This window comes from Gavia stellata, chromosome 3, assembly GCF_030936135.1.
Source record: "Gavia stellata isolate bGavSte3 chromosome 3, bGavSte3.hap2, whole genome shotgun sequence".
NCBI lineage: Eukaryota > Metazoa > Chordata > Aves > Gaviiformes > Gaviidae > Gavia > Gavia stellata.
Genome location: NC_082596.1, coordinates 58,591,192 through 58,603,964, shown reverse-complemented (window position 1 = coordinate 58,603,964; position 12,773 = coordinate 58,591,192). Strand labels below are relative to the sequence as shown.

Sequence of the window (12,773 nt, the reverse complement as noted above, 5' to 3'; positions counted from 1 at the left end):
AGCTGATAACTCTTACATTACTTATTCAATGCATGGCTGTCAGGTACCTTTTATGTAGTGTCCAAACTCAGCACTACATTGCATAACAGTTAAATTCTTCATAGGTAACGGTGCTCTTGTCTTCATATTCGAGCTCTTCACACACACCTGTGATGCAGTGGTATTAGCTTGGCCGTGTTGCAAAAGGGGAATTTAGGCATATAGGTTGAAGCTATTTTTAGCAAAAATATCCAGTAATTTGAATGTCTAATCTCAGAATCCTGTGGCATGGCTGTTGGGTATTTTTAACAAAAAATGCTTTATTTCCTTACAGTATTTAGCATCTTACAGTACTTAACATTAATTGCAATAACAGCTGTGCATGGATAGTATTTTCATAAGCGAGATTTCAGGTGTTGCAAACTGGACATAGAGAATGTGAGGAAACGACTTTTACCAGTTTGTCCAGCTGAGCACTGTAGAGTCTGTCGTTGTCTTATGCACAGGTCTGATTTAGTTTTACTGAGTGGTATTCAGCTGCTTTAAGCAGGGAACTATCCTTTTTCATTTTCTGCTTTCGTCACATGTTTCTGCAGTAGTTTAGGAGTCATCCTAGGAAGAGCAGTGAGCTTTACAGTTCCTAATCATGCTGTAGGGGTATTCAAAGAAGGAGTGACTCTCGGTAAGTACTATGGTTATCATGTGGTATCATAAACTTGTGTCTATAATAGATGGGCAGCAACAGCAGTGTGAATGCAGTGGCTTACGATGTGAAGTGCCAAAGCACTTCATTCTTGGAAACTGCTGCTTGAGCTTGCTGTGTGGTGTCAAATACGCGCTGTGTAACAACTATGTTAACAAAAGCACTATACTGTCTGCATAATGAAAGATGGCAAATACATATCTACTTATAATACTTTCACAACGGAACTTTAGCATGAGCTGTTTTGGAAATGATGTAGCATGCCCCCTCCGTCTGTTTCAGTGTCCATGCAATTTAATTTTAAATTAAAATTTCTAGATAGTACAAAACAATATCAGTTTCATGTTACCTATTATTTAGAGATAGCACTCTCCTGCTTAATGCTGTCACCTTTTATAGTGAGACAAATAAATAGCCGAGATAACTGAATATCAATGATAAGTGATGTAGTTTTTGTGAAAGTCATGTGCAATGTACTTCTTGTTTGGGATCACCATTTTTAAAGCTTGAGTTTCAGCCAAAGGTAACTAAGTGCCATTTGCAGTTATTTTTTTAACTGCAAATCCATATTTATATATTAAAATGTGATAGTAGCAGGTTGTGAGTAAGTAGATGATTACATGGTAATTTTTCTGTGCTTTGGCTGTTGTTCTAAATTTCTGGTCGATTTTTATAATCACTGGTTATGATTTCCCCACACTGCCAGTTTTAATGCATACAGCTGTACAAAAGACGTTTTGCACACGTGAAGACTTAGGGTAGTCTTACAGTGTTTTGAGGTATTTACTTAAATACTAGTTTGCAGTTGGGGTCAATCTGGTATGTGAAAAAAAAGATAATTTTGTTGGTTGGTTTTTTTCCCCCCTGCATGTGTTGTGGCTGCATCTGTGCAATATATCTCTGATTTAGACTTTAATCAAGAGCCATGAATTTTGATTAATTAAATGTGAAAGATGCATGTGAAATTGCTCATTACAGAGAGAGTTGGAGTAAAGAAATATATCTAGTGTGGACAAACAGGATAAAAGCTTCCCTCAGTGTCTTTCCTGTCAGCATCTTGTTTGGGTGCTGAGTATGACAAGGTAGGTGCTGCCAGAGGTGCTTCTGCTCTTGGCTTGTTGTCTGCAAAACATCCACTTGCTTTGCCACCAGCTCCCCGTGTATCCTGTGAAAAATCACTTAAGCAAATCTTACATTTCTCCTTTTCCAATCAAATGGGAATACTGATACTAATTATACCCTGGTGGCATTAAGTCAGGGTGTAGAGTGCCCTGAGGTGAAAGGCTCAGAGCCATGTATTATTTATTTCCTATTGTCATGCAGAGGGAGGGTTGTTCCCCAAGGCTGGAACGGAGATTATCAGTTTACAAAATGGCTGTTCTGATGCTAATAACTCTCAACTTCAGCTATCAACTTTGACATCTGATGAACAGTAACCCAAGGAAGAGAGACTTCTCATTTCATTAATAAACCTGCAAAGCCTGCTGGCCTCAAAAATTGCTCAGTCTTTAAACAGAAGAAATCAATCACACCACTTGAAATAATACCCTCCTCGTCATAAAACGTCAAATCACTGCTTAATACAAACCTTTTCAATTTTAATTTTTCTGCACCATTTTTAGGAAGGTGATGCATGTTGCAGAGTCTAGCAGCTTGGTATTCTCTGCCAAGCTATGTGAAATTCACTCTAAGGAGGCTAAGGAGGTGGGTGGGGGGAGCAAACGGAATTTGGACTACGTCTGGGGGAGGATACCTCCAGAAAGAGTCCCCAGGAAAGCAATGAAATGTTCCCCAGGAGGGACTCTGCAGCTGCTTCCTTATCGGGGAAGGGATGAATCTTCTCTGGGAGGCTGTCGCTCTGCCTCAGCCTGGAAACAAGGCATGTCTGAGGTGAGCAGAGCTTATACGGAAGCTGCACGGCATTACTGAAGTTCAATTAGGGATCATATTCAGGTGACCTTAAGGGCATTTAAACCCATTTTTCTAACTGCAGCGTTTCTTCTGGTTAGCAAAAGTGCGTATGACTTGACAAACCAGAGCTGTGTCTTTACATGTATTTTCTAGCTACAGACATTGTATGAATTGTCTCCCAAAGAACGATGAGTGAACTGACCCTTAAAAGAGGGGGGGGGGGGGGGGGGGGGGGGGGGGGGGGGGGGGGAGAAAAAAAAAAGAAGAAAGAACAAAAAAGAAAAAGAAAGTGCTGAAATTTGGGACACTTGGTCTACGAAATACAGTGTCATGGGAATTTCTATCAAATTGGAGGACAGGGCTGATAACCAGCTACTGCATAGTAATAGAAGGTACCAGAAGGATGTATGACATAAGATGCTCTCTCATCCTTGACAGTGTGCTTGGGCACTGTGCTGTATGAAGACTGAACCTGACAGGTGGATTTTTAAGCAAATCCATACACTTGTTCCCAGCTTACAATTTATAAATTCTTCATATGATAGGAAAACTTCTGTTGCCTTCTTTTATATCCTGTACATAAAATGAATTGCTGACTCTTTCCTGTGATGTCTTGTATATGGTCTTATGTCTAAATGAGGTATCAGAGAAAGAAATGTCTGTGTCTCTGGAGAACACCAAACAAACAAGGAAACAACCCTCACCCAGCCCCTCTTCTACAGAAATACATGATTTGCAGTGAGGAAATGTACTTTCTGTAGTTCCAATGGCATGCCATGGCATTCCAGTGATTTACTTCCTAGACATATTAACTAACTTTGGTTTACACTTGAGTAATCTTTAAAGTGCAGCTGAAGAGGTAACTATGAAATCATGCTCAGGGCTTCTCTCTCCTTCCGCTGGGATTTACATGCAAGGGCATCTCTTCATGGTCAGAGCAGCAGAGGCAGATAGTAAAGACAAAAAACCAAGGGGAAGATATTTTTCATCCATCACTACAAGCAAATCATTGGTGATTGTGCCAGCTCTAGCTTTGCTTTCATGTCAGTGCTTGGGAGATGGTAAGGAGATCAAGAAAACTGGGGCCTTAAAGAGCATCCATGTTTTCTCAGAGGCTAAGAACAAAGTATGAGAGAATGTATAATGGTTGGCATTGAGATATGGTTCAAATAGTTGTTCTTAAAAATGGCGTTGGCAACTTTTTCTCCAAGCTAGATACAAACTTTGTCTGCATTCTCCCATAGACAGGATCGCAGCCTGAACATTTGATTTCATACTTTCAAAATCCTAAGTATTGCTGATTAAAGCTGCTGCAGTTGTGGTTATTCTGCAGCTATCTGCAAAGTTGAAAAGCTGTTACCTATGTTTTTTGCTTGCCTGTGCTCTGCATATGGATTGTTGCTCTGCTCAGGACTGGTGGGGTTTTACGTCTGGTGCAGGTGTCAGAACACTGCAAGATCTGTCAGGGTGGTTTTGAGTTTTCGGTTGATCTCATCATCTGCATGAATATGAATGCGAAACATACAAATACATATTTCACTTTCTCCTTTCCAGGTCAACGGTGACATTCCACCTCGATTAAAAAAGAGTGCCCATGAAATAATCCTGGATTTCATCCGATCGCGACCTCCATTAAATCCTGTATGTAATCCAGTGGGCTTCATTCCTAACAAAAACGTAGCTTTTTTAAAGCATGTTTGTTTCCAGGGAATATGTTAAATATTACATTTTCTGACATGGGCTTTCAAAAATATTGTCTTCTGTATATAGAATGTGGTCTCTTAAAGAACAGTGTGTAATATTTTGTACCTACCAATTAATAACTGTTATTACCAGCAGTCCTTTATCTCTCTGGAAAATCGTAATGAATTGGGGAAAAATTTCCAATTTATGTGAGTTTGACAATTGAGTGCATGTAAAATCATACCACAACATTCCACATTTTTTTCCAAAAAAGTGTGAAATCTACTTTCAAAGAAGCACTGTTTTATGTAAATGTGATTATCTTTATATTCCGAGGCCTCAGCAAGAAAACTGAAACCAACCCCACCACGGCCACGCAGCCTTCATGAAAGGATACTGGAGGAAATCAAGGCAGAGAGGAAGTTACGTCCAGTCTCACCTGATGAGATAAGACGTAGCAGGCTGGGTAAGCACATTGCTAGTTTTTACCTGCAGCATCCATAGAAAAATTCCCATATAAGAAATAGCAATATTACCAATGCCTGTGCAGATGTCACGGAAGATAAAATTATTCTCATCCCTTCAGAAAAAGAAAGAACCTACAGGCTTTGCTAGGGCTATGCAGCCTTTGTGCTAAGTTATATTTAAAAATAAGATACTATATGCTTCAGCTTGATTCCCTTCAAGTTTTTAATGTAAGTATTAGATAAATTTAATGGCATTATATTGCTTGTTGCACATGACAGTTAATGTTAGATTTGCTCAGAATGGAATGGGTATTACTTCTCCCCAGTGCAATGTTCCTTACATATCTGCAAATATTCTTTACATGTCTGTTTTTAATTAATTTTATTCTCTTCATTTCCTGTTGTTAGCATCATCAATTTCCTTATTTTAATTTAAAATATGCTTTTATTTTGTTTGCTGAATCTATTGCTTCTATTTTGAATCTAAATCTTTGCTTCATTTTCTAAGTTATGGAACATGTGTTTGTATGTATTTTCAGTGGGCAAATAATTCAGACTTGCACTGCAAAGCATTTCATTTCTGCAGTGTTATATTCAACAACCAACTTCATATAACTATGAAGTTATACAAATACTATGCTTTCCAGCTATCACCAGTTTGCATTAGTTCAATCGTTCTGATGATAAAACCATGACAAATACAGTCTTACATTGTGACTTAGATTTCTTTAAGAGCACGGTATTTATCTGTATCAGAGCTGAGCTAGCTGGATTTTTGAAGAACAAAAGTGGCATCTCATGGCAAAAAAGCATGAAATGATCCATATATGTACTCCCTGTTGCTGCTTTTTGCAAAATATTTCTGCTTGCCACATGTGCTTAAAGGCACTGGTCCAGATTCAAGTGGATTGTGACAACCCATTGTCTCCAGAGAAAAACAATTTCATCAGTCTTGCTTTGTTGCATTGTTTTTGAAGTGCTTGGTAGATTTTGGTGAATGCTTAGGTGCATTTTTAATAGCATGATGTTTTGAATATTGTTTCTTTGGGCCTTCCAGCTTCTGGTTTGGATTCAGTTTATGCTTGCTGTATCAATTAATGTTGCTAATAGGCCTAGACATTTTTCCAAATGTAGGAAGCTTGTAAAAATGTGGAACAATTCCTTACTTTTCTTTCAAACATTCAATTTCAGTATTTTAGACGTTCTCCATCTGGGAACTGTCATGTTCTCTCAAGGGCAGTAAATTTGATCTAATAGATCTTTAAAATTTCTAACTGATATAGATGACATCAAATACATTTAGTAAACAGTTTCTAAAAATTATGTTAAATTTTGGAGTATTACTGATTAGGACTTTCTGGGCTGATTTCAGGTCATGGCCTCCAATAAAAGATACCTGTCTTCCACCAGTTCTTCATTTTTTGTTAAATAATTAAATTTTTGAGTTTTGGAACTGTGGTAATTCCCCTTCAGTCCAGTGAACTGTTTGCATTAAATACCATATTACTGGAGGTGTAAAAGGGGATGCATGCAAGTTTTATTTCCCAAGTGTTCATTTGCTGCTGGCATGAAAAAGAAAAAAGAGCAAAGGGCTTGAAGATAATTTTTTCTTATGTTGAAATATGAGGTTTTTTTCTTTCTCACAGTGAAATGATTGTTTTGTCCAAAGTTCCTTTTAGAATCAAATGTGTTTGTGCTGAATTGGGAATGGAGTAACGCTAGTGACATTCAGTATGGTACAAATAGATCCACCATATAGTTTAGATGACCACTGAATGTAATTTAGTGTAACAACATGTAAGGTAATGAGGTTTAAGGATTTTAAATCTAAGTAGAAACACCATGTGGGACACTTGCACCATCTGGACAGAAATATTTGTTGCTATTAAAAAGAAAACAAAAAAGAGCATTAGAGTGAAACATTTGGGAGTATAAGTAACATTGCAGATGTCCCAGAGTTATTCCTTGTTGCTCAGTTTAGAGCAGTCAAGAGCACAACTACACTTGACCATAGGGGTGAGGGGGGCTGTACTCTTGCAGTTCTTCCTCTGCAATATGGGTGGAGCGATGGCATGTGTTTCCCAGCAGCCACAGGCTTTGTCCCTCTGCCTGCACAACACATTCATACAGGTAAGATCTTCTCTACCCTGAGCTGCCACTGAGAAAAGCCAGCCTATGGCTGGCCACTCTCCATCTAAAACATCTTTGGAAATGGTAATTTAATCTTGGTAGCTTTTCTCACAAAGAGAGAGGTTTGGGTAGAGGAATTGGAATGAGCTTTCAAATGACCTCATAAAATCATCAAGAGTAAGCTATTGAGACAAACACAGCCTTGAGGTACATGTCCTTTTAATTAAAAGCATGGATTTGTGACTCAAGCAAGTTGAGCTAATGGAGCTTGGAGAAAACTTCATTTCATGTACATGTTTTATCAACCTTCAGTTAGGACTCAGCATTAGGTGATAAACACCCTTATGCTTTAAACTGTATTTGCCTTTATGCTAAGTTTGGACAGGGATTTAGATACTGTTTCTGTAGCTGTTATCTGTGGCTGATGTTGTCTAGTTAATGAACTACAGGAAAAACACCCTGACTCCCAAATTTAGCTCTGAGTCAGCCACCTACTGCGTTCACCACATAGATTTATTTTCATGAGCAAAACTTGTCCCAGCACAACCTTTTTTTAAACATTTTTTAATGCAGTGGTATGTGTGGCTGACAGGCCCTTTCGTACCAACTTGCATGTTTATCACCTGTCAAGTAAGACAGATAAGCTGGTGTCAGTTTTGATGCATTCTTGTACGTTCTTGTTGCTGGGCTTGGCCTGCTTGTTGAAATTTCATTTTCAGTTGAGAAATATTTTGAGTGTCTACTCCCTGAATTAAACTGTTTAATTGGAAACATAGATAGGGCTTTCCAGAAATAAAGAACATCTGACCACTTTCTTATCTAGGAGTGAAATGGTTAGAGGCCCAGAAAGAAGAGGATAATATTATGGCTACATTTTAAAGGCTAAGTCCACCTAAGGTTTTTAAAAAGAACAAGAATCAACACAAATCACACAGTGTTCGGCCTTTTTTTCCATCCTCTTCAAGGAAACTATTGCTCAAGCTTAGCTTGAGTGTCTCTCTTTATTAGTTTAATTATAATCATTGGAGATTATGCTTAAAAAAATCAGAAATATCTTTATTTCAGGTCACTGAAACTTGTGTGAAATGTGGCTTTGTACTTTCAATTTTTTTCAGCTCTTTCCCTCTCTTTCTCTTCTCTCTCTCTTTCCCTCTCCCCTTTCTGTCTTTCATTTTAATTGAAAATACTGAATTTTTAAGATACTTGCCTCTTGTTTTGATAATTGATTTATTGAATTCCCAAAATCTCATTCTGCAACTATACAAATATATTTATAATTGGTCTGTCTGCAAGTCCCATTTATGCTACTGTAGTTTTCAGACTTTGAGCTGTACTACATAAAGCAGTAGTATGTCTGACACATTTTGGATTAGGCAACAGAATCCAAAATGTCTCAAGTGGAGTTAATCTTTGTTTTCATTACCCCTCTGCTTTTCTAATAGCTGAATTGTTTTCTTTTTGTTGTTTTTGTTTCTTTTTTACAGCAATGCGGCCACTTAGCATGTCTTACAGTTTTGACTTGTCAGGTAAAAGGTGCAACAACACCTGACGTGGTTATTGTGCTTATTGTGAAATTTGTTCCATCTGTCTGTTGAATTAACATTTAAGAAAGAAACTTGAAGGGATTCTTCCAAGATATGGTCAGTGAAAATAAAAATTAAGATAAATGACTTATTAATACCTACATTTCCCTTGCCACAAAAGGATGCGTAGGTATAGGAAACAACTGTATTTCACCTGAAATAGAGTGCTGGAATTCCGTTTAAATAAATAACCAAAATAAGGTGTCCCAGAGCTATTCCAAACTCTGAAAAGGACTGCAGAATACAGTGTCCCCTTCAAGTCTGATGTACGTATTTATTGATCTGACCTTTGTGTCTTTACACTCACTTTTTGACTAGACGATCTTTTGCAGTACTTCATTTCTCACGGGGATCCAAAAACTAGTTTTGAACTCATCTGCCTTTCTAGATTTAATGAAATAGACCTATGAATGCTAATTTAGAAAGGAACTGTCAATTCTACTGAGTGTCTTTACAGTCAATGCTTTGTGAGTCATGAAATCAAAGACATTCACTCAGAAGAGGCTAAACCTTCCTTCTTTGCTGGTTAGCAAAATAAGTTGCTAAGATTTGCTGGTAATAGCTGATACAGAAGATTTGATAGCTGATCCTTCATCAACTATCTAATATCAAATTTAAAGGTTCCTCTTGGTGGGCCATTAGTTAGGATATGCAGTAACTGTATGAACATGTTCTACTTCAGAGACAGCGACGTCAGAGAGAGTTTGTGCCTACTAGCAAGAAAATAAATTAATTCCTTCCTCACTATGCACTAACTTTCCAGGATGCTTAGGCCCAAAGACTCCATCATTGAGGTTGGAAATATTCTACATTAGCTTCAAAGGTTTGTCCGCTGAGGAGAGCTCTTATACTAGCTCTCACCTAATTTCTCCTAGATGACTCCTGAGAAAAACATTCTCCAAATAAATCCGTGCTCTCATTTTGTGGAGAAGCAACCGCAGCTGTACCCTCCCCCCTTCCTTCCAGTTGCACATAGAAACATCTCATCTGGGACTTTTGCCGAGTTTTTGTCCTTTTTCTCCATACACTCTTTAACCTTATGTGGTTATTTTTCTCATAGAAAGGCATAATCTGACTGAAATGCTAGCATATTGTGAACTAGAAAGACCATGGAGAAGCTATTTGATTACCGTAATATAAAAAATACAATAGTTTTGTAATACGGGAGTGAAGTTCACAAGTAACCTATCTGTGAATGTGGCTTCATGTCCTGGCTGAGCCAAGTAAACAGCTTGCCACTGTCAAGAGGCGAGGAGGGGCTCTCGCTGCTCCCTCTCCTCCCCAAGCTCCTTGTCAAGCATGTGATTCCCCCTCCTCCTCTGTGCCAGTCCTGCTCATTTGTTCACAAGATGAACTGGTTAAACTCATGTAACCCAGGAACAAATACTTTTATTTTTTTACCAGATTGGTTTTCTGATCTTTTAGTGATTTAAACCTGCTTACTATCTGATCAGATGATCAGAGAGCTGGCTGAGGGCAGGTGATGAGTATGGGTGGCTGGGAGAAAGGAACAGGCTCTCCCCGTCAGAGGCGGTGGCAAGCTGTTAATCCAGCTCAAGCCCTTTTGAGAAACCTTACACTCATGGCATATTGTACAGCTACTACAGCTGTCTGGTGGGATTCAAATTATGTATGTACTTGGTATCATGTTTTACTCCACTGAAAGCTGAAGAGTCCTCAGAGGGTAAGATAATGGCATAAACAGGCAAACTACAGTTTTCAAAAGTATTGCTGCTTTCAGACATGCCAAAAGTTCCTTCCGTTTTAAGACTATAAAACTGAATGTGCCAGTGACCAACAACAGGGAAATGTTCAGATCTGTCCTTTTACATGTGTCTGTTTGCTTCTTCTTTTGCCTTTTATTTCTAAGAATGCCGAGACATCCTCATTTGTTTAAATCCTAACAATATTTTATAAAATGTCCCTTCATAATCCACTAATTCATTGCCATAATGTTTTTATTTTGAAGAAGCAGCTTCATAGCAATCTATACTGTACTTGGATTTGCCCTTTTTGACTGACCACCGAAGAACTCTTCCTGTTTTCTTTATCCATCTTCCAAATGTGATTGGTTTTGTTTTTTCAAGTCATGGTTCTCAGCAAGTAGTATCATATGGTGTGACTGCGTGATTTTTAGAAGTAAATTCAGGATGATTAAAGCATTCCAGTTAGGTAGATGTGAGACACCAGATGAGCAGTACAAATGAATTAGATGGGTTGGGATGTCAATAGAAAGCAGGTAAGCGGTAGTTTTGAATGTTGTTGCTTTGCGTGCTTTTACTTTTTTCATTATTTTGGAGGTGGGCAAGCTATACTGTGCTTTCATTCTGTGATCACTGCTTCCACATACTTGCTTTTTCACTGCTCTCATTGCTGTCTGCTTGATGAAATTGCTGTCATGAAAAAAACCACAAACAAGCTGAAAAACAGAAGTGTTTCCTACTAAGTGCTAAAGGACAGGTGCTGGCTTTTATTATGCTTGCTGTCCGTGACTGGGATGATGCAAACCAATTCTGAGAAGACTTCTGCTGGCACCGAGCCGGTGTAGTTGGTACGTCACACTGCCCGGCTCCACATATTTCCCTGCTGTTGTCACCCTGAAGAGGAGAGGAGGGGCGCCTGGGACCTCCTTGTACCCCACTGTTTCCGACTGATAGAATAGAAGGAGCAAGCAGTAGCCACCTGTAGTTAGAGTAATCTGAGAGGTACTCGGATATCAATTAGGGACCAGGGCAGTCATTGACCACTTCTTCTAATAGAAAAATAGCTTAAAAGCAGCTTCACTTCTATGTACTGTGTTGGATGCAGTTCAAAAGACCAGTCATTCCCACCCTTAACACTCAAGTTCTTGCCTCAAAGCAGCGTGCATGGCTGCTTTGAAGTTGTTACTTCAGGAAGAGTTTATACGGGGGGGTGCGGGGCAGGGCAAGGAGAGAAAAAGGAAACTGAAGCATTTAAACCCAAACTTCACAGGGATTGTTCCTGTTGTTCCCAACCCTGTGAGGTGATGTGTATCACTGTTAGCTTTACATGATGTGTGCCTCAGACCAGTGTGAGGAAGGAGCTCCACCAGGTCCTGATAATCTCTTAATTTAGATAACACAATAATAAATGTGATGCAAACACCAGCAAAAGACTGGCAGCTTGGTATACTGATTTATGAGTTCTCAGCTTTGACTTCAACATCGAAGTCCACTGAAAGGAACAGCAGATCTCTGTTACCATTATTCATTATATAATCTTTCCCAGTATATTATGATCATCATAACTAGCAAAAGGTAAACCTGTATTAATTCTGCAAATCCATTTTAGCCTTCTTCTAAAATCAGTGTAAAAATGATAGGGTTGAGCAGTACATTTGCTGTATAGATCAAAATTCAGGTTTCTGTTGTCATGATTTGCCAAGGAGAGGTGGTTAGGAGGCAGACAGCATATGGTTACATGACTGCTGTGGTTTGCGTGTAATCTGTGGTCTGCTTAATTCCTTGTTTCGTAAGAGGCATAAACTTACATGTAAATAAAGGCGCATTTCATATTATCCTAGGGTGGGGTTTTTTTGTCTCCCCCTTCTTTAAGGCTAGTCAGGGAGGGCCAACACAAAGATCAAGTAATCAAATCAAGACCTTCTCTTCTTTAATTTGCCTGTTGTAATGATAGCTTGGAAGAAACTCAAAAGAAACTAAACATATTGATCCAATTTGCAGGTACTGTTCATTGTACTTGCTACCTGAAAACATGGAGAAATTACACTCCCCAGTGTGTCTGACTCTCTAATAAAATCTTAACCCCAGGCTGTTACTCACACAAGCCTTTTTTTAATATCATTTGAATCATCTTCAAAACATTTAGACGTTCTATGAAACGAGAGATTGTGAAACTAATGTCCATTTTAAAAAAAATGAATTTAGGGTTTTATTTCAAAGAATTGTCCATGAATTTCTTCTGTCATATTCATTTTTATAAGCATTAGTCTATTGGTTGTTTCTGACTTCTTTATCCTGATTAATTTTATCTTGTTTATGGTGATGTATGATTACTTGCCACACGGTAATGTTTCTGTTGCCTGAGTACATCACTAAAATAGCTTGAGCAAAATAATAATTTTTTGGTCTGTATCTGCTAACAAATTCTGGTTTTAATTTTGGAACAAGTTATTTTTGTTGAATTCTGTTTGCTGAAACTGTAGAATTTCATGATCCTTTCCTTAAATTATGATTATCCATTTATTCATGTATATCCAGTACTGTAAGTGCAGGAATGATAAACTGAACTTGAGCACTACTGACAAAATGGATTTTATAAATTGGGTGGTTTTCT

General features: G+C 38.4%; 1 protein-coding gene across 2 annotated transcripts in view; it reads left to right on the top strand.

Annotated features, from left to right (window-relative positions):
* Positions 1-12,773, top strand: part of SPIRE1 (spire type actin nucleation factor 1) — a 72,146-nt gene that overhangs the window by 39,590 nt on the left and 19,783 nt on the right. The window contains exons 5-7 of one of the 2 annotated variants that reach the window (XM_059815898.1): positions 4,148-4,234; positions 4,613-4,742; positions 8,358-8,399. In XM_059815898.1, coding sequence (XP_059671881.1) covers positions 4,148-4,234; positions 4,613-4,742; positions 8,358-8,399 — 259 coding nt within the window. The remainder of the gene's footprint in view (positions 1-4,147; positions 4,235-4,612; positions 4,743-8,357; positions 8,400-12,773) is intronic. The other variant, XM_059815899.1, reaches the window with a different exon arrangement.